Source organism: Caretta caretta, chromosome 3 (assembly GCF_965140235.1).
Source record: "Caretta caretta isolate rCarCar2 chromosome 3, rCarCar1.hap1, whole genome shotgun sequence".
Taxonomy (NCBI): domain Eukaryota; kingdom Metazoa; phylum Chordata; order Testudines; family Cheloniidae; genus Caretta; species Caretta caretta.
In genome coordinates this window covers 149,900,718-149,918,377 of record NC_134208.1, presented here as the reverse complement: position 1 = coordinate 149,918,377, position 17,660 = coordinate 149,900,718, and the positions used below count along the sequence as shown (strand labels likewise).

Sequence of the window (17,660 nt, the reverse complement as noted above, 5' to 3'; positions counted from 1 at the left end):
ATGGGCACAGCAGATTGTGGGCACAATGGGCACAGCAGAGACAACGGTGAAATCCCAGGTGGCCAAGGATTTGCTCCAACATCAGATCTTTCCCTGCTGTTTTAAGTCAACTCCAACTCTGATCCACTCAGACAGCAGGAGGGAGCAGCCTCCCTGCTAACCCAGCAATACACCTGGATGGCTCAGCCAAAGGCTCCCTCGGGATGTGGGAAATCAAGCGATACAGGGCTCCATATACAGCTCACCTTCAGCCACAACAACAGGCAATGGATTTCCCCTTTAAGAAAGCTGGGGAGGGAAAGCTTGCAACCCCATATGCCATGCAGAGAGCAGGAGTTGTCCTGCACTGTTCCCTGACAGGGATCAGGGTAGCACATGAGGCACACGGGAAATGGATTAGGTGGTTTATAGACTTAAATTCCCCTGTGGCTTGATGTACGTAGGTAAGAGGACAAGAAAGTTAAACAGGAGTGTGAATGAGCAGAGTGCTAATCACCCATGATATCAGGGGATGGAGGGAGATGGCGAGCAGCATCAGGGAAGGAAGCTGCCCCTTTTGGCCTCTGCTTCACACCTTGGGCGAGTAGAGAAGCAAAATGAACTGGACAAGATCTCCGCAGCACAAAACTACTCACAGCAAGTGAAGTGCTCCAGAGGTCTTGCCCACTTTGCTTTGCTGTTCCACTCACTCGCGCAGCGGAGTATTGGGGAAAGGGGGCAGTACTGGAAATGGTGCATGTGGGGAATTCGGGGGTTGTGGGTGTAGCTGATGAGGTTTAGGAGTAGCAGATCGGGCTCTATCTCCCTTGGCAGGAGGCAGTTTCAAGATGCAGGGAACTGGTATAAGTTTTGAGGTCCAGCTGCGTGGGGCCTACACTACACCGGGGAGGTGGCAGGGAGCTTTCTTAACGGTTGCTCCCCAACAGGAAAGCTGGGCCTGTAGTGAAAGCCCAGGACTGGGAGTCAGGACACTTGGGTTCTATTGCCAGGTCTGGAAGGAAGTGTGGTCTTAAACTGTAGTGGTTAGAGCACATTACTGGGAGTCAGGCAGGACTCCTGGGTTCTATTCCCAGGCTGCGTCACCTCGGGTGAGCCACCTGACATGTAGTTCTAGTCTGAAAAGTGACTCTCCGCCCATTGCCTCTCTCCACTGCACTCACAGAACCAGCCTGCAGAGCCATCTGAGATAGACAGCCCCAGAGAAAGGACTGGGGCTCCAGCAGCCATCCTGAGATGGCTGACTCACTCCTTCAGTTCTCAGCTGATTGTAATGCAGAGGTTGTCCCCAGGGCAGCATCACTTGAGCAGCACACAGCAACCCACTGAGCAACAGACAGCCCCTCTGGGCTGCGTGTCTGGGAAACCAGGAGAAGTTTAAAGCATCACACAAGGATGCATGTAGCTGAGTGTTGAGCATCAGGCCCATCCGGTTCCTTGGAGAGGTGGCTTCAGACGGGGCTCAAGGCATACTCCTGTGCCCAGAACAGGAGTTGGCATCCTCACTAGGGAAGACAGCTCGCTGTTCTGGTTCCAGAGCAGTCCCTTGGCAGGATTTGTATTCGACTGGGTAGAAGGACAAGGACTGTGCCCACTGGCAGGGATTGGATGGGCTTGCATTGGAACTGAGCCAGCAGAAGGGGGTTACTTGCTGTCTGATACCGAACAATGTCCCTAGAACCCTGGTTTATTCCACACTGAGAGCCCCACCCTCACAATCCATTGCGGCTGGGAAGCAGCTCAGGCTCCCTCCAACAACCCATGCTGACAGCTGCCCTGGAAGACGAATTGCTTCACAATGCAGAGGGCTGGTGCCCCAGCATTAATATTAGCACTACAGGTTTCAGAGTAGCAGCCGTGTTAGTCTGTATCCATAAAAAGAAAAGGAGGACTTGTGGCACTTTAGAGACGAACAAATTTATTTGAGCATAAGCTTAACATGCATCCGATGAAGTGAGTTGTAGCTCACAAAAGCTTATGCTCTAATAAATTTGTTAGCCTCTAAGGTGCCACAAGTACTTCTTCACAGACATAGGTAGTGACTTACTCACAGTCACACAGCAAGTCTGGGACAGAACCCAGGAGTCCTGGTTCCCAGCCCCTGCTCTAACCACACTGACAAGACACATTCTTGTACTCCTGAAGGCAAACTCTTCACTGCTGGACAAATGCCCAGCTCACCCTCTCTCCCTCCCAGTTAGCTCCCTACTCCAGCTTCTCAGACTGCCCTCACACCTTGCTTTGCTGCCTCTCTTTCCCCGAGGAATGCCTAACTCCTGGCACCACCCCATCCCTGAATTCAACCTATCACAGACTGTGGACATGCTGCTCCCTCCTGGTCTGGAGGCAGCTCTGGGCAGTAGGATGGGAGGGAGAGGGGACTGTAATGGAACTGGACACCGCACTGAAGGGACAGCTGCTGCATGAGCTGCCAGCAAGCTGTGCGGCCCTTTAACGGGATTGCAGACTAAAGCTGTGACCTTGAGAGCCCAGAGCATGGTGCGCACAGGCAGTACCTGCACCTTCTTCCTGCCCCTGACACACACACGGGCACCCTGCAGAGGGCCAGACTCAGCCATTCAGAGCTGAGCCTAGCTACAGGCTCAGGATTTGCTGCCTAAGCCCGAGCCTGCCCAGGAGTTCAGAGCAACAGAGAAAGTCCAGTGGTGGAGGGGCACCCCTCCCGAGCAGTTACAAAGATGTTGATGTATAAGCTAAAAGAAAAGGAGTACTTGTGACACCTTAGAGACTAACCAATTTATTTGAGCATAAGCTTTCGTGGGCTAAAACCGACTTCATCATGGTGCATCCGATGACGTGAGCTGTAGCTCACAAAAGCTTACGCTCAAATAAATTGGTTAGTCTCTAAGGTGCCACAAGTACTCCTTTTCTTTTTGCGAATACAGACTAACACGGCTGTTACTCTGGAACGATGTATAAGCTGAATCTGAGCACGTGTGGGACGTCAAAGGAAAAGCGAGCCATTAGGTAGGGTCTGAAGGGGGGCTGGCACGGGGAGGTCAGTCCATGCATAGCTGGTGTCATGCACAAAGGTGGGAGAGAGAGGAGAAGGGGCAAGGACATAAAGAATGAGACTCGAGATGCAGGCGAGGGCAGAGCCGCATAAGGTGGCAGGGCAGCAGGGATGGTGCAGTCTGAAGGCTGGTCCACAAACAGATTTTGTCCTGCTATAGGGGCATAGCTAAATCAGTGCAATGCCTTAGTATGGATGCAGTTATAGCCGCATAAAGGTGCTTATCGCAGTATTGTTCCTCTGTCTGTCATCAGGCCCTTGACAGGGTGGAACCGTGTCCTGGCGAGGGGGCTGCACAGCTCGGACGATATGTTTCTAAACCAACAGTCATCACGGGATACACCCGGTGTGTAGATAAGCCACGCGTGGGGGGGCAGGGTGGTGATTGGGAATGAACCGCGGGGGGCTACACAGGAATCTGGGGGGCGAGGGTGGGCAGAGCAGAGGGAGCTGTGGTGACTGACAGGGCAGGAGGCCGGGCAGGGAACCTAGCCGAGCCGCCAAGCCCGGGGGGCCCGGAGCAGCTCCAGCCCAGGGAGGGACTCGGAATGCCGCGCGACGGGCTGGGAGCACAGTCGGCGCGCGCAGGGCTACACAGGGCAACTTCCGACACGCGGGCAGAGCCCGCGACCTGTCCCCGCAGCAGGGAGGCGGGAAGCCGGGGCACGCCCGGGCGGGCGAGCGCGGAACTCCGCTCTTGAACCTGCAACCTGTAGCTCCCCCTCCCCCGGCGCCTGGGACTCCGCCCGGCGCGAGAGCCGGGCCGCGCCAGCCCCGCGGCACAGTGGCGGCGGGTGCTTACATGTCTCCCGGGGCCGCAGCGGTGGCTGGTTCCTTCTCCCGCCGCCTCTCGCTGACAACTCTCGGGGGAGGCTTAGCGGTCCCTGGCTCGCGGCTTCCCGGGCTGCGGAGCCCTCCCCGGGTCCTAGTGCTCATCTTCTCCCAAAGGCTGAGTGCGAGGGGGTGCTGGGGCACCCTCCAAACAGGCCACTCCCCCTCACCCCTGACCTGCAGCCCCCCCGCTGTCCCAGCCCTGGGCTCCCCACACACAGCTCTGCCAGTGCCCCATACCCCTGACCTGCAGCCCCCCTGCTATCCCAGCCCTGGGCTCCCCACACACAGCTCTGCCAGTGACCCGCACCCCTGACCTGCAGCCCCCCTGCTATCCCAGCCCTGGGCTCCCCACACACAGCTCTGCCAGTGACCCGCACCCCTGACCTGCAGCCCCCCTGCTATCCCAGCCCTGGGCTCCCCACACACAGCTCTGCCAGTGACCCGCACCCCTGACCTGCAGCCCCCCTGCTATCCCAGCCCTGGGCTCCCCTCACACAGCTCTGCCAGTGCCCCATACCCCTGACCTGCAGCCCCCCTGCTATCCCAGCCCTGGGCTCCCCACACACAGCTCTGCCAGTGACCCGCACCCCTGACCTGCAGCCCCCCTGCTATCCCAGCCCTGGGCTCCCCACACACAGCTCTGCCAGTGCCCCGCACCCCTGACCTGCAGCCCCCCTGCTATCCCAGCCCTGGGCTCCCCACACACAGCTCTGCCAGTGACCCGCACCCCTGACCTGCAGCCCCCCTGCTATCCCAGCCCTGGGCTCCCCTCACACAGCTCTGCCAGTGACCCGCACCCCTGACCTGCAGCCCCCCTGCTATCCCAGCCCTGGGCTCCCCACACACAGCTCTGCCAGTGACCCGCACCCCTGACCTGCAGCCCCCCTGCTATCCCAGCCCTGGGCTCCCCTCACACAGCTCTGCCAGTGCCCCATACCCCTGACCTGCAGCCCCCCTGCTATCCCAGCCCTGGGCTCCCCACACACAGCTCTGCCAGTGCCCCGCACCCCTGACCTGCAGCCCCCCTGCTATCCCAGCCCTGGGCTCCCCACACACAGCTCTGCCAGTGACCCGCACCCCTGACCTGCAGCCCCCCTGCTATCCCAGCCCTGGGCTCCCCACACACAGCTCTGCCAGTGACCCGCACCCCTGACCTGCAGCCCCCCTGCTATCCCAGCCCTGGGCTCCCCACACACAGCTCTGCCAGTGACCCGCACCCCTGACCTGCAGCCCCCCTGCTATCCCAGCCCTGGGCTCCCCTCACACAGCTCTGCCAGTGCCCCATACCCCTGACCTGCAGCCCCCCTGCTATCCCAGCCCTGGGCTCCCCACACACAGCTCTGCCAGTGACCCGCACCCCTGACCTGCAGCCCCCCTGCTATCCCAGCCCTGGGCTCCCCACACACAGCTCTGCCAGTGACCCGCACCCCTGACCTGCAGCCCCCCTGCTATCCCAGCCCTGGGCTCCCCTCACACAGCTCTGCCAGTGCCCCGCACCCCTGACCTGCAGCCCCCCTGCTATCCCAGCCCTGGGCTCCCCACACACAGCTCTGCCAGTGACCCGCACCCCTGACCTGCAGCCCCCCTGCTATCCCAGCCCTGGGCTCCCCACACACAGCTCTGCCAGTGACCCGCACCCCTGACCTGCAGCCCCCCTGCTATCCCAGCCCTGGGCTCCCCTCACACAGCTCTGCCAGTGACCCGCACCCCTGACCTGCAGCCCCCCTGCTATCCCAGCCCTGGGCTCCCCACACACAGCTCTGCCAGTGACCCGCACCCCTGACCTGCAGCCCCCCTGCTATCCCAGCCCTGGGCTCCCCTCACACAGCTCTGCCAGTGCCCCATACCCCTGACCTGCAGCCCCCCTGCTATCCCAGCCCTGGGCTCCCCACACACAGCTCTGCCAGTGACCCGCACCCCTGACCTGCAGCCCCCCTGCTATCCCAGCCCTGGGCTCCCCTCACACAGCTCTGCCAGTGCCCCATACCCCTGACCCGCAGCCCCCCCGCTATCCCAGCCCTGGGCTCCCCACACACAGCTCTGCCAGTGACCCGCACCCCTGACCTGCAGCCCCCCCGCTATCCCAGCCCTGGGCTCCCCTCACACAGCTCTGCCAGTGCCCCGCACCCCTGACCTGCAGCCCCCCTGCTATCCCAGCCCTGGGCTCCCCTCACACAGCTCTGCCAGTGCCACTTGCTCCTGACCCGCGGCAGAACAGTGGTTCTGGCCCTTGGTGTGTTGGAGGGGTGAGGGGCCTGAGAACTGTTTCCCCCTTTGTCTGGCCCTTCCCCCAGTCTTGATAGCTACCTGACTGAACCCAGCCTTGAGTCCTCAGCAAGAGTGTCTGCCCCTAGTTCTCTCCCTCTGCAGCCCCTCATCCAGGAGAAGAGGACTAAGGCATCCCACACACCAACGCTCCCTGACCATGAGGGGACACCCCAGCCGCTCAGATCCCTTCCACATTTGCCACCATTTCCTTGGTTCCCAAGGCCAGGGTGCCTAGGGCTGGACTCAGATCCTTCTCCAGGCAATGCTGTGAACCTCCCTCTGCAGGATCTCCCTCCTGGCAGGAACCGACTGAGGTGCTGCTTCTGAGAGCTTCCTGGGGCACAGCAAGCCAGCCCTGTGAGTGACAGACAGAGGCTCCCTACCCCAGAGTAGGGAGCAGTAGTGGGCATCCCTGTGGGGCAGTAGTTTGCCCTGAGAGACAGGGGACACCCTGGGACAGGGACCAGAACAGCAGCTCCACGTAACCGGTTCTGCTTCTGCCTCCTCCCCAGGGGCCCTTTCACTTCCTCATGTGGTGTAGGCCAGGCCAGCATATTAGCCTTTCTACAGACATTGGGGCAGGACGGTTCAGAGCTTTGCTCAGCTCCAGGTCCTGGCTCAGTGTGGGAAGGTGCAGACCCAGAGGGGACAGGCCAGCCCTGTGGAGCTTACAGCAGGGTCCCTGAGCTGGTGCCTCTGTCTCCAGGATCACCCCACACCAGAACAGCCAAGTTACCGTTATGAAAGCATAATCTGCGTTCCCAGAGCTGGGCTCCCAGGACCCCTCATCCCCCCACATTCCAGTGCTCCAGCCCTGCAGGGTCAGGGCTCCCCTATCACCCTCATTCCTCACCCCACGGCCTTGTGCATCTGGGTCCCACACGCTCTCCAGCCCGTTACCTCAAGGATCCAGCTGTCTCTGGGGTTTACACTGCCATCTCCTCTTCTCTGCCGCTCTTGGCCGAGTAGTCCCAGTGCATGTCTAGCACCCACAGGAACGAAGCGCTTCTTAACCCCAAAGCTGAGCCAAACCCTTCCACAGACTGCGCAGCAGGTGCAGATTTAAGAGCCATGCTGCCGGCTGGGACTGGCTCAGCACAGCCCCCACTGGTTCAGCCGGTGGACGCTGCCTGCAGCAGCAGTTTGCAAAAGGAAGCAGCTTCACCCCACAGAAACTGCAGGGGAGGTTTGTCAGTAGAATGTGACCTGCCTGGGAGTCCAGGGCTAAATGACAGAACCCATAAAGAAGGGGGCTGTGGAGTTTCATGGGCTGCAAACGGGCAGGGCCTTGAGTTTAGGGTTCTTCCCAAAGAGGGCCCCTCAAGCAACACAGTACCAGGCAGGTGCATGGGCTTCAGTGCAGAGCTGGAGGGGAGGGCGCCCCCTACTGAGACACCTACACTGCTGCCTGCAGCACTGCACCCCCTCCCAGGCTGGGGGCATTGGAGTCAGTACTGGCTGTGACTGGACAGCGCCCCTACTGTCACCCACACCTCTCTCTTCAGCACCCTGGCTTTTCCTGCTGGCTCTCGTCCCAGTACAAGGCCTGACCCTGTCTGTTACGCTGGCGATTTGGCAATGAGGACGCTTGTCCCACCAACGACTGGACTGAGACCCACCAGCCCCCCTCACACAAGCCCTCAGCAGCCATGGAATGACGCTGGGCCATTGCTGACCAGCTGCTCTTAGAGTAGGGGGTGGCCAGGTCCCTGAGCCCATCATCACAGCCAGCTTCTTCCAGCCCCTGCCAGGGCTTGCCCCCTCCCCAGTCCCGAGAGCACAAGGCTCCTGCCGCGGGGCAAGAGGCTGCCTCTCTCGCCTGCTCCCATCAAGAAAGCATGGATGCTGTGTTTACTTTGGCGAGAGTTAAAAAAAGAGGAGTACGTGTGGCACCTTAGAGACTAACAATTTATTTGGGCATAAGCTTTTTTCATGTTCTCTGTGTATATATCTCTTCCTACTGTATTTTCCACGGCTTGCATCCGATGAAGTGGGTTTTCGCCCACGAAAGCTGATGCCCAAATAAATGTGTTAGTCTCTAAGGTGCCACACGTCCTCCCTGGTTTTTTTGCTGATACAGACGAAAACCACCACCACTCTGAAACCTGTCACCATGTTTGGCGAGAGTGAAAGCAGGTGATTGAGTTGGCCCAGCACCCAGGAGGTGGAGGCAATAGGAGCGGGGCAGGGAAGCTAAGAGGAAGACTCTTTCCTGGGCTGAAAAGGGGGAAGATATTGGGAACATCCCTGCATAGGTGCCAGGCTGAAAGCCCTGAAGACTGACTCCCACTGTGTGCACAGACAGGTACAGCCTGGCCAGCAGCAGGATCAGCATCCCCTCACATGCCAGCCAGTGTGCCACAGACCTTCCCCTGGGGGAGAGGGGAGCTCAGCCTCCATGGCCCCACCGGCCCCTGACCTCACAGCCGTGGCTCCCAACAAGGTAGCCAATCAGTGTCAGTTCTGCCTGTGATTTTGTGCTATGGCCCTGGGAAGTGGACCAAGACCTGCCCATTTCACTCCACAGGTATCAGCTGGGACTGAGCAAAGATTAGAATGGAACTCGCTAACCACATTCTGGTGCCAGGGGACCCCACCCTTACCTTATTTGCTCGGCCCAGGGGCCCTGAGGTCAGCCCCAGGGGCCGCGCCGGCTCACACATTAGAAGTTGCAATTCGTTTAGAAGTTCCTTTTGGAAATGGGAAAAAACCCAGATGCTCCAGTCTGACAGGCCCCGCCCCCCCATCCTGCCGGGACTTGCTGTAGTACCATGCACCAGTAGATCCCAGCCCTGCAGTAAGAAAGGGGCTAGCTAATGGCCAGGGTGCTGCAGAGACGTGGGCAAAGGGAAGGATGGCAGCTGTGAAGCTGGCAGGAGCAGCCCCTTACCCTGAACTTGACACACTTCCTTGGTGCCCACGGCCTTCCCTGTGATCCTAGAGCATCCCTGCCTTTTAAACCCAATCCTAGCATCTCAAATCCAGCAGGGAAGAGAGGCACATGTGTGTGGGGGTGGTTGGGGAGACAGCCCCGCTGGTGTGATATGGCTCACCTTTCCCCTGGCGTTGAGCACAGTCCCCTACTCCATCCAGTGCCTGATACCCTCCCACTCTGAATGGCAGCCCAGGGAGCCCACTGGCTCCCCTTGTGCCCAGCCCTTGTGCCCTTGTGGTTGGTTAGGAGCAACCAGAGGCAAGTGCAGCCCAGTGCAGTTGCTGCAAAGCATCTGTGGTCTCAGTGGACAGAGTAATGAACCTGCCCCCTACACCAACCATGTGAACTGGGGCATGGCCCGGTGTAAATCCCACCTGAGCAGTGGGTGAAAAACAGGCGCTACTTCTGGACTGAGCTCCCCTCGGAGGGATGTCCGGGGCTGGCCTGACGCACAGCTCCTTCTCCAGGCAGGTCTCCTAGGGGAGGGGGTGGCAGGGGCAGGCAGAGGAAAGCTCACCAGCTTAGCACTCAGTGGTGTGGAATCACCTCCAGGCTGTGTCCCCGGGGAGGGAAGTGAGGTTTCCTGTAGACCCTGCTCTAGTTGGGGTCAGCTGGGCAGCTCGGGGCTGGGCTATGAGCTACCACGGACAAGGAACGCTCCGGAGCAAGGCTTCCCAGAGAGACTCCCAGCTCCCCCTGTAATTTTGGCATTCCAAGGAGCCCCTCGCCAACCCAGAGCAGCGCAGACTAGGCCCCTTCTCCTTTGAACCCAGCACAGCTCCCCCTAGAAAGCACTGATTCCTAGAGCACACCTGGAGGATCTGAGGAAGGCCCCCTGGCATGGGACTCAGGAGAACCGCAGCCCAAGTGAGCCTCCTCCTAACACTGGCCCTGCTAGAAAGGGGAGGAAGAAACAGCAAGATAGTTTGGTTTGTTTGGTTTTAATAACAATAATCCCTTTTCTCCGCCCTGGACAGCATGTGCCCTGGGGTGTCTGGGGAACCAGCTGCCCGACACCCCTCCCCGCCACAGGGCTCCATCAGCTCCACTGGCACACAGAGACCAGGCCCTGCAAGCTCAGCGAGAGGGCTCTGATAGATACAGCAATGCACTCCCCTTCTGCTCCTTGTCTGCCAGAGCAGCCTGGCCCCTGGCATCTGCTTCCTTTAGGGGTGGGTGGGTGAGGGGCAGCCCCTGGGCTGGTATGGCCCAGCACAGCAGTCTCTCTCCCCCGCAGTACTCCCATCAGCCCTGGGGAGAGAGGGAGCCCTGTGGACAGGTGCTGGGCGGAGAAGTCCTGCTAGGATGGCACATGAGTGGGAGCTAACAGGCTTGCATGGAGGAAGCAACGGCAGTCTCAAGCCCTCTTGCAACCTGCATCCCCCCCATCCAATCGGCTCATTCTTTCTTCCCAAAGAACTTCTTAAAGACGGATTTGTTCTTGTGGCGAGAGAGGGCGCCTTCCCGTGGGCTCCCCGGCCTGGCCACAAAGGAGTGACAGCGAGCCCTGGGCATGGCCACTGCCTGCTCCCCGATGTACAGCGTGATGGAGTAGCTGTTCCCAGCCTCCAGGGGCTCCTTGGGCACCGACACCGGCGTGATCTTCTGGTAAGTGGCTGAAAGAGATGGAGCATTGGACAGGCTGCAGCTTCCCATGGAAACACCACCACCACTGAACTATCAAGGGCCCTAGGATATGGGGCCTTTCCCCTCCAGCCCCAGCTCCTGTATGGCCCCTGGTCAGAGGGATGGTCTGGCTTGCCGGGCGGGGGGTGTCATAACCCAATTCCCTCTCAGGAAGTATGAGAGCTTTGACTAGCAGGGCCCCAGCTCCAATCTGGTCCCACATGTGGGGGACTGTCTGGATAAGGGGCATTGGGGAATGGGATACAAATACAGGGACTTCCTATCCACTTTATTTTGGGAAAAAGAAAAGGAGTACTTGTGGCACCTTAGAGACTAACCAATTTATTTGAGCATGAGCTTTCGTGAGCTACAGCTCACTTCATCGGATGCATACCGTGGAAACTGCAGCAGACTTTATATACACACAGAGAATATGAAACAATACCTCCTCCCACCCCACTGTCCTGCTGGTAATAGCTTATCTAAAGTGATCATCAGGTTGGGCCATTTCCAGCACAAATCCAGGTTTTCTCACCCTCCACCCCCCCACACAAATTCACTCTCCTGCTGGTGATAGCCCATCCTTGTCACTTTGGACGGGCTATCACCAGCAGGAGAGTGAATTTGTGTGGGGGGGTGGAGGGTGAGAAAACCTGGATTTGTGCTGGAAATGGCCCAACCTGATGATCACTTTAGATAAGCTATTACCAGCAGGACAGTGGGGTGGGAGGAAGTATTGTTTCATATTCTCTGTGTGTATATAAAGTCTGCTGCAGTTTCCACGGTATGCATCCGATGAAGTGAGCTGTAGCTCACGAAAGCTCATGCTCAAATAAATTGGTTAGTCTCTAAGGTGCCACAAGTACTCCTTTTCTTTTTGCGAATACAGACTAACACGGCTGTTACTCTGAAACCTGTCTTTATTTTGGGAGTAACCTCCCCAGGTACCCAGAGAAGAGACCCATCTCTATTGCAGATGTGTCGCAGTGAGGAGAAGGATGTTGGTGCCATCACATGGTGGCCTTTGGCAATGAAATTCAGACCTTGAAAAGGAAAGCCTGAACTTCCTGGGGAAAGGACACCTTAGGGATGGGTGGGAAAGTCTGCAGTTCAGCTGAAAGCCAGTGACGCTGTGCTTAGTCCAGCGGTGGGCAAACTATGGCCTGCGGGCAACATCCGGCCCATGGGACCCTCCTGCCTGGCCCCTGAGCTCCTGGCCCGGGAGGCTAGTCCCCAGCCCCTCCCCTGCTGTTCCCCCTCCCCTGCAGCCTCAGCTCACTGCGCAGCCCCTGGGCAGTGGGCTTGCGAGCTCTTGCCGGGCAGCACAGCTGCAGAGCCGCGGCCTAACCCGGGGCTCTGTGCTGCGCGGTGGGGAGGCGGCCTCTCCTGGTGCTCTGGGCGGCACGGCTGTAGCGCCGCCAGCCTCTGGTGCTCCAGGCAGCGCAGTAAGGGGGCAAGGAGCAGGGGGGGTTGGATAGAGGGCAGGGGAGTTCGGGGAGGTGGTCAGGGGGCAGGGGTGTGGATGGGGGCGGGGCGGTCAGAGGGCGGGGAACAGGGGGGTTGAATGGGGGCATGGGTCCTGGGTGGCAGTAAGGAAGGAGAGGGGGGCTTGGATGGGGCGGTGGGGGGCAGTCAGGGGCAGGAGTTCTGGGGGCGGTCAGGGGACAGGGAGGGGTGGATGGGGCAGGAGTCCCGGGGGGACTGTCAGGGTGTGAGAAGCGGGGGGGGGGGGGCACGCCTGGCTGTTTCAGGAGGCACAGCCTCCCCTAACCAGCCCTCCATACAATTTAGGAAACCAGATGTGGCCCTCAGGCCAAAAAGTTTGCCTGCCCCTGGCTTAGTCCCACAAGCCCAGGCAGAGGCCAACCTGGGAAGCTCATCCTCTTTACAGCTTGAATGGCTCTTTTAAAACCTGCATATAACTGATACACTCTCCATCCCCATCCTCATCCCCGAGTGGGTTCAACCAAGCATGACACACAATCCCAACCCTTGCAGATCAGCTCTGTGATGGGAACACAAAGAGACTTGGATCTCAGCCCCCTTCCCACCACCTCTGACTAGCAAACCACTTATATGTAGCAGCGTGCCACAGCCAGCCAATAAGAAGCCAGAAGCCTGCTAAGGCCCGTCAGTCAGGATTCTCTACCACCATTCATGCCAGGATCTCCAAGTTCTTTACAAGCACAGCTCCACTGGAAGCGGGGGTCAGGGTTACAGAGGGGGAGACTGAGGTGCCGTTTCCTCTCTGGACAAAGGGCCAGAGCCAGGAACAGAGCTTCAGCCCATGGGCTCCCAGTCCCCTGCTCCTGCCACTAACCCAGTCTCCCTGTGCTGCATACCTGAGGTGAATGAGTGGGACCTCCTCTTGTGTGTCACCAGCGCATCCTCCTCCTCCTGGTAGCTGTTATCCTGGGACTTTGGAGACCCAGCAGGCAACCACTGCCTCTGCCCTGTCGTGTGGCTGACGGCTCTGTGATTATCTCCTAATGCAGAAAGGGGAAACACAAGGAAAGGAGCTTATATATGTCAGACAGACAGAGAAGGGCTTCTAAGCGCAGATTGTTCTAGCTCAAACTCAGCATGTTACAATGGTGCTGTGGTTACAGTGGTGCAGCCTGGTAAAATGCAAGGTGACAACAGGATGCCACTGCGCCAGCCCCAAAGAGCCGTGGGACACTTGTACAGCCTGCAGGGGAGGATTAGCCTACCAAACCCAGGATGGTGATGGGAGCAGAAGATGGGACCTTTCGCCTCTGGAAATCGGTAGTGACCCAGCCTCATTCCATGGCTGGATTGCGCAAGGGGAGCTGGTGGGTTTCGGTCCAGCCACTGGTGGGACAAGCGTCCTCATCACAAAATCACCAGCTCAACAGACAGGGTGAGGCCTGGCATTTGGCGGAGAGACCCACATTAAAATCAGGGTGTTGCAAGGAGGGAAGGAGGGGACTCAGTAGGGGGCGCTCTCTCCTCTTGAGTAGCAGTGACCCAGCACAAAGATAGGGGGTGCTGTGCTGCAGGGAGTGGTGGAGGTGTCTCAACAGAGGATCAGCACTGAGCCCAATGCTCTGAAGGGGGCTGTGCTGCAGGGAGGTGTTGCGTGTAACTCAGCAGGGGGCGCTCTCTCCTCTGTCCTCAGTGCCCAGAGGACAGATGAGGTGGCTTGGCCAGGGCACTCTGCACAGGAGGTGGGATGGGGGTGAGCTGCGGGGAGGTTAACCCAGGTGTCCTGCCCAAACTCCAGCGTGGGTGAGTCCATGGTGCCTCTCCAGCTGGAGGGAGGATTCCAAGGGCATTAGTGTCTCCCACTCAGCTTGGTTCCTTCCCACCACATAAGGGCTGATGTCACTCGTACGCGCTTCGTACCAGCCCTGAGACTGTGCAGGAAGGCCCTGCTGGCGGAAGGACTCAGGACACGACACTGGAACCTGCAGCTCGGGCGGGGTTATTATGGAGCCACCTAACCAGGCGTGAGCGGAGTAGTGTGAGGAGCACTGCTCTGCTACAGGGAGCAAGGGACACTGAGCTGGGCACCTGAGGAGAGGCCCCAACAGGCTGGGGCGCTGGGAAGTCACCACACCCACCCACCTGCTTGTGAGGCTGCTGAATCCAGTGGGTCCTCCTGTGTCCCATAAGGCAGCTGCAGCCTGGCACTCGACCTGGGCAGCAATGTGATCTCTTGGTTCTTGGCTGTAACAGGCTGATGATGTCCCAGGAGGTGGGAAGAGCTGGAGCTTCCAGGCCCAGAGATCTTGCTGGGTCTGTGTACGAAAGGGAATGGCAGAGAGACAGATTTACAGAGCTGGTCTCACCTGCAGAGAGGGCCTGCTCACCTCAGGCAATCTGACCCACAGACAATTCAAACCAGCATGGGCAGGACCCCTACCCAGGAGCTCTGAGTAGGGGAGGCATCTAATGCAGGCCTCAGCCTGGCTCACCTGAAGCTTCTTCAAGGCCCAGGAAGCTGGGTAACACAGCATGCTAATGGGGTTGGGAGGTGATACTAAACTGGGAAGAGCTGCAAACCCCAGTGAAGATGGGGCAATATCCAAAGGGACATGGAGAGGTTAGAGACATGGGTAGGTAATGGAAGGAGATTTGGCCTGGTCAGTGCAGCTAATTCATTGGGTCAGCACAGTCCCCTTCTGCTACTCTGCAGAGCCCTGGAATGAGTGGCTCTGAATGCCAAGCGTTAGCCACCATCTGCTCACTGATTGGACGGGGCTTCCCAGCACTCACCCCATAGCAGAACTGGTCCCTTCAGCAGGCTGCGTGACTGCCTGGAAATAATCCACTTCAGGGAAACCTGTGGGCAAAGAAAATATCTATTGATAATGTGGAAAAGAGCCAGCAACGAGAGTCCTGAAATCCACAGATGGTAGGGCCTATCTCACGCCATGCTGGGCTGAACCACCTGGGGCCAAGGCCAGAGAGGTGCTGAGAGTCACGGGTGCTCGGCATGGCTCAGGGTTTGCCCTTCTGTGCTCAGTGTCAGGTCAACAGCAGAGGTTCCCATCTAGGGGAATGGGTTATGGAGGCTGCCTTGGGCAGCCCCAGACGGCCTGGCACCTGGGATGGGTGAGGGCAGTGCCTGTCTGCAAGCTGTCACCTTATATTGAAATGTTTCCAGTTAATATAGAGTTATTAAAGATAAGGGTGCAATAAAACCCAACTTCGTTTTTGAGCCTTTAGGTCGGTTACAGAAAACGTATTTAGTAGAGGACCACTAGGAGACACTTAGAACGATGAAACTAAACTTTATTCAAAAGCAAAATGCATCGCTAAACAAACAGGGATGTGATTATTATTTACACAGTTCCACAATTCTACTTGCACACAAAGATGAAACAGTGTATCAGCGAGTGAATGGACCACTGACGACAGAGTGACGTCCAAACTGATAATCCTGGAACTTAACAGGACCCTTTGGACGTTAATTGGAGCTCCTCCCAAATTAACAAAACAACTCCTTTTATCATCTGTTATCATACTACCTAACATTAAACTGCCCCTTACCATAATTATATTTCCTCCTCCCCCTTATTGGCTCTTTACATTACACATTATTTAAATGAACATCTGACCCAAAATCCTTCACAATACAGACAGAATTGAGAAAAAAAAACATTCACAATTCTCAATTATTCATTAAAAACCCTGCTTGAAGCAGTTATAACCAAAACATAACGGCACCATAACTCAGCTTATGTCCTTGCTAACTGCAATATTCTTACTGTCTCCAACTTATCTCTAACTTCCTCACACTAACCACCTCCATTTCCTAGACTCCTCTACACTTCGGCTAACTTTAAGCCAAAGTCTAATTTGTACATAACATAGGCTACAGACCCCAAGCATGTTTTCTCACAGAGGGACAGTAATTGGTGTGTGGTGGGTCTGACAGGTCTGGGTGTGAGGAGCAACCCAGCTGCATGTACGAAGGGCTTGTCTACAAGGGGGAGTAATCCACTCTATGGGGTTATGATTTCGAAAGCACGCTGACATCTTGCACATTAATTGGTTCACGTAGACCCTGCTGGTGTGCTTTAACACAGTGTTGTTTGAAACAGTACTACATTAAAGCCCACTCGGAAACCTTTGCTGTACACCAGCAGAGTCTACACAGAGCAATTCGTGCACAACACTTTGGTGTGCTTTAGAAATCACACATCCTTACAGCACATTCCCACACAGAGCCCTTCCCTGCTGCACATGGGGGCATTTTGATGCTATTTTTCTGTCCATGTTCACAACATGAAGGGGCACTAGAATGAAAATGAACTAGGGAAGCGGGTCCTGGCTCAGTGTCCGCAAACTAACCAGCCCAAACCCTTCTCCACAGCTCAGGCACCAGGACAATAATGTTTGGCTGTTTACATAACTCCTCTCCTCCCCAGGAGCCCAGCAAGTTGCCCAAACTCCAGACACTCAGCACCGTGGAAATGCAGCCACCTCTCAGGTGAAGGGCAGAACCAGGCACACAAACCACTCCACCACAGGGAGAGGAGCAAAGAGAAAATTTGGCGAGCACATGGGCAAGATCCAGTGTGCCCAGGAATTCTGAGTGTCCCTGCAGAGCAGAAGGGAGTGTAGGCTCTAAGGCCTGGTCTGAGAGATTCAGATACAGTAACCTGCATGGGACTCTCACTGCATAGAGAGCAGCACCTGAAGTTGGAGCCTATGGCTCCAAGGAATCTGGGAAGTTCTCTTGTAACGAAGTGGGACTGTTAATGTTTTCTCTGAATAGTGTGGGGGTGCCTCAGTTTCCCCTATGCAGTTCTTAAGTTTCTAGGTGGTGGGATAAGGGTGTATGATCGTTGCAGAGCCCTAGAGGGAGGTGTGTGCAGGGGTCTGGACACAGAGAATGACCGACACCCTGTTTCCTGGCAACTGATGGCCTGGCCCTTCCCCTCTGCAAGGTGAGAGCTAAAGGGTTGGAGAACAAAGGGATCAGGCGACCTCCTGGCCTGGGAAAGGGACAAAGCCCAGAGGAGGAGCGCTGGAGGATGAGTCAGTTGAGGGCTAGCTGGGGAAGATGAGTGAAGTGCAGACGTGGTTGTCTGGCTCACTGCCCCCCAAAATGGACCCGGCTGAGGGGTTCTGTTCTCTGTACCTACAAGCTCTGTTTTAGACCATGTTCCTGTCATCTAATAAACCTTCTGTTTTACTGGCTGGCTGAGAGTCACGTCTGACTGCAAAGTTGGGAGGCAGGACCCTCTGGCTTCCTCAGAAGCCCCGCCTGCCTGGACTCGCTGTGGGAAGCGCACGGAGGGGCAGAGGATGCTGAATACTCTGAGGTCAGACCCAAGAAGGTGGAAGCCGTGTGAGCTTCTTGCCCTGAAGACAGTCTGCTCCCAGAGAGGAGATTTCACCAGAGTCCTGCCAGGCTTCGTAGGGAGCAACTCCAGAGCATCGCCTGGGGATTCCGTGACATCCCCTCCTGCTCTCACCCTCAGCTACCCCCTG

General features: G+C 57.3%; 2 protein-coding genes across 5 annotated transcripts in view; both read right to left on the bottom strand.

Moving 5' to 3' along the window:
• SLC29A1 (solute carrier family 29 member 1 (Augustine blood group)) overlaps window positions 1–7,136 on the bottom strand; it is a 60,951-nt gene extending 53,815 nt beyond the window's left edge. Inside the window, exon 1 of one of the 2 annotated variants that reach the window (XM_048843525.2) lies at window positions 7,034–7,136. The gene's annotated coding sequence lies outside the window, so the exon portion shown is untranslated. Of the gene's footprint in view, window positions 1–3,833; window positions 3,928–7,033 lie in introns of those variants that run through there. The other variant, XM_048843527.2, reaches the window with a different exon arrangement.
• A 2,857-nt stretch (window positions 7,137–9,993) lies between these two features.
• Window positions 9,994–17,660, bottom strand: part of LOC125633778 (uncharacterized) — a 45,423-nt gene continuing 37,756 nt past the window's right edge. For all 3 annotated transcript variants that reach the window (XM_048843528.2, XM_048843531.2, XM_048843529.2), the window contains 4 exons: window positions 14,934–15,000; window positions 14,283–14,455; window positions 13,037–13,180; window positions 9,994–10,684 (listed from right to left, as the gene is read on the bottom strand). In XM_048843528.2, the coding sequence (XP_048699485.2) occupies window positions 10,467–10,684; window positions 13,037–13,180; window positions 14,283–14,455; window positions 14,934–15,000 (602 nt within the window). In that variant the 3' untranslated portion in view covers window positions 9,994–10,466. The remainder of the gene's footprint in view (window positions 10,685–13,036; window positions 13,181–14,282; window positions 14,456–14,933; window positions 15,001–17,660) is intronic.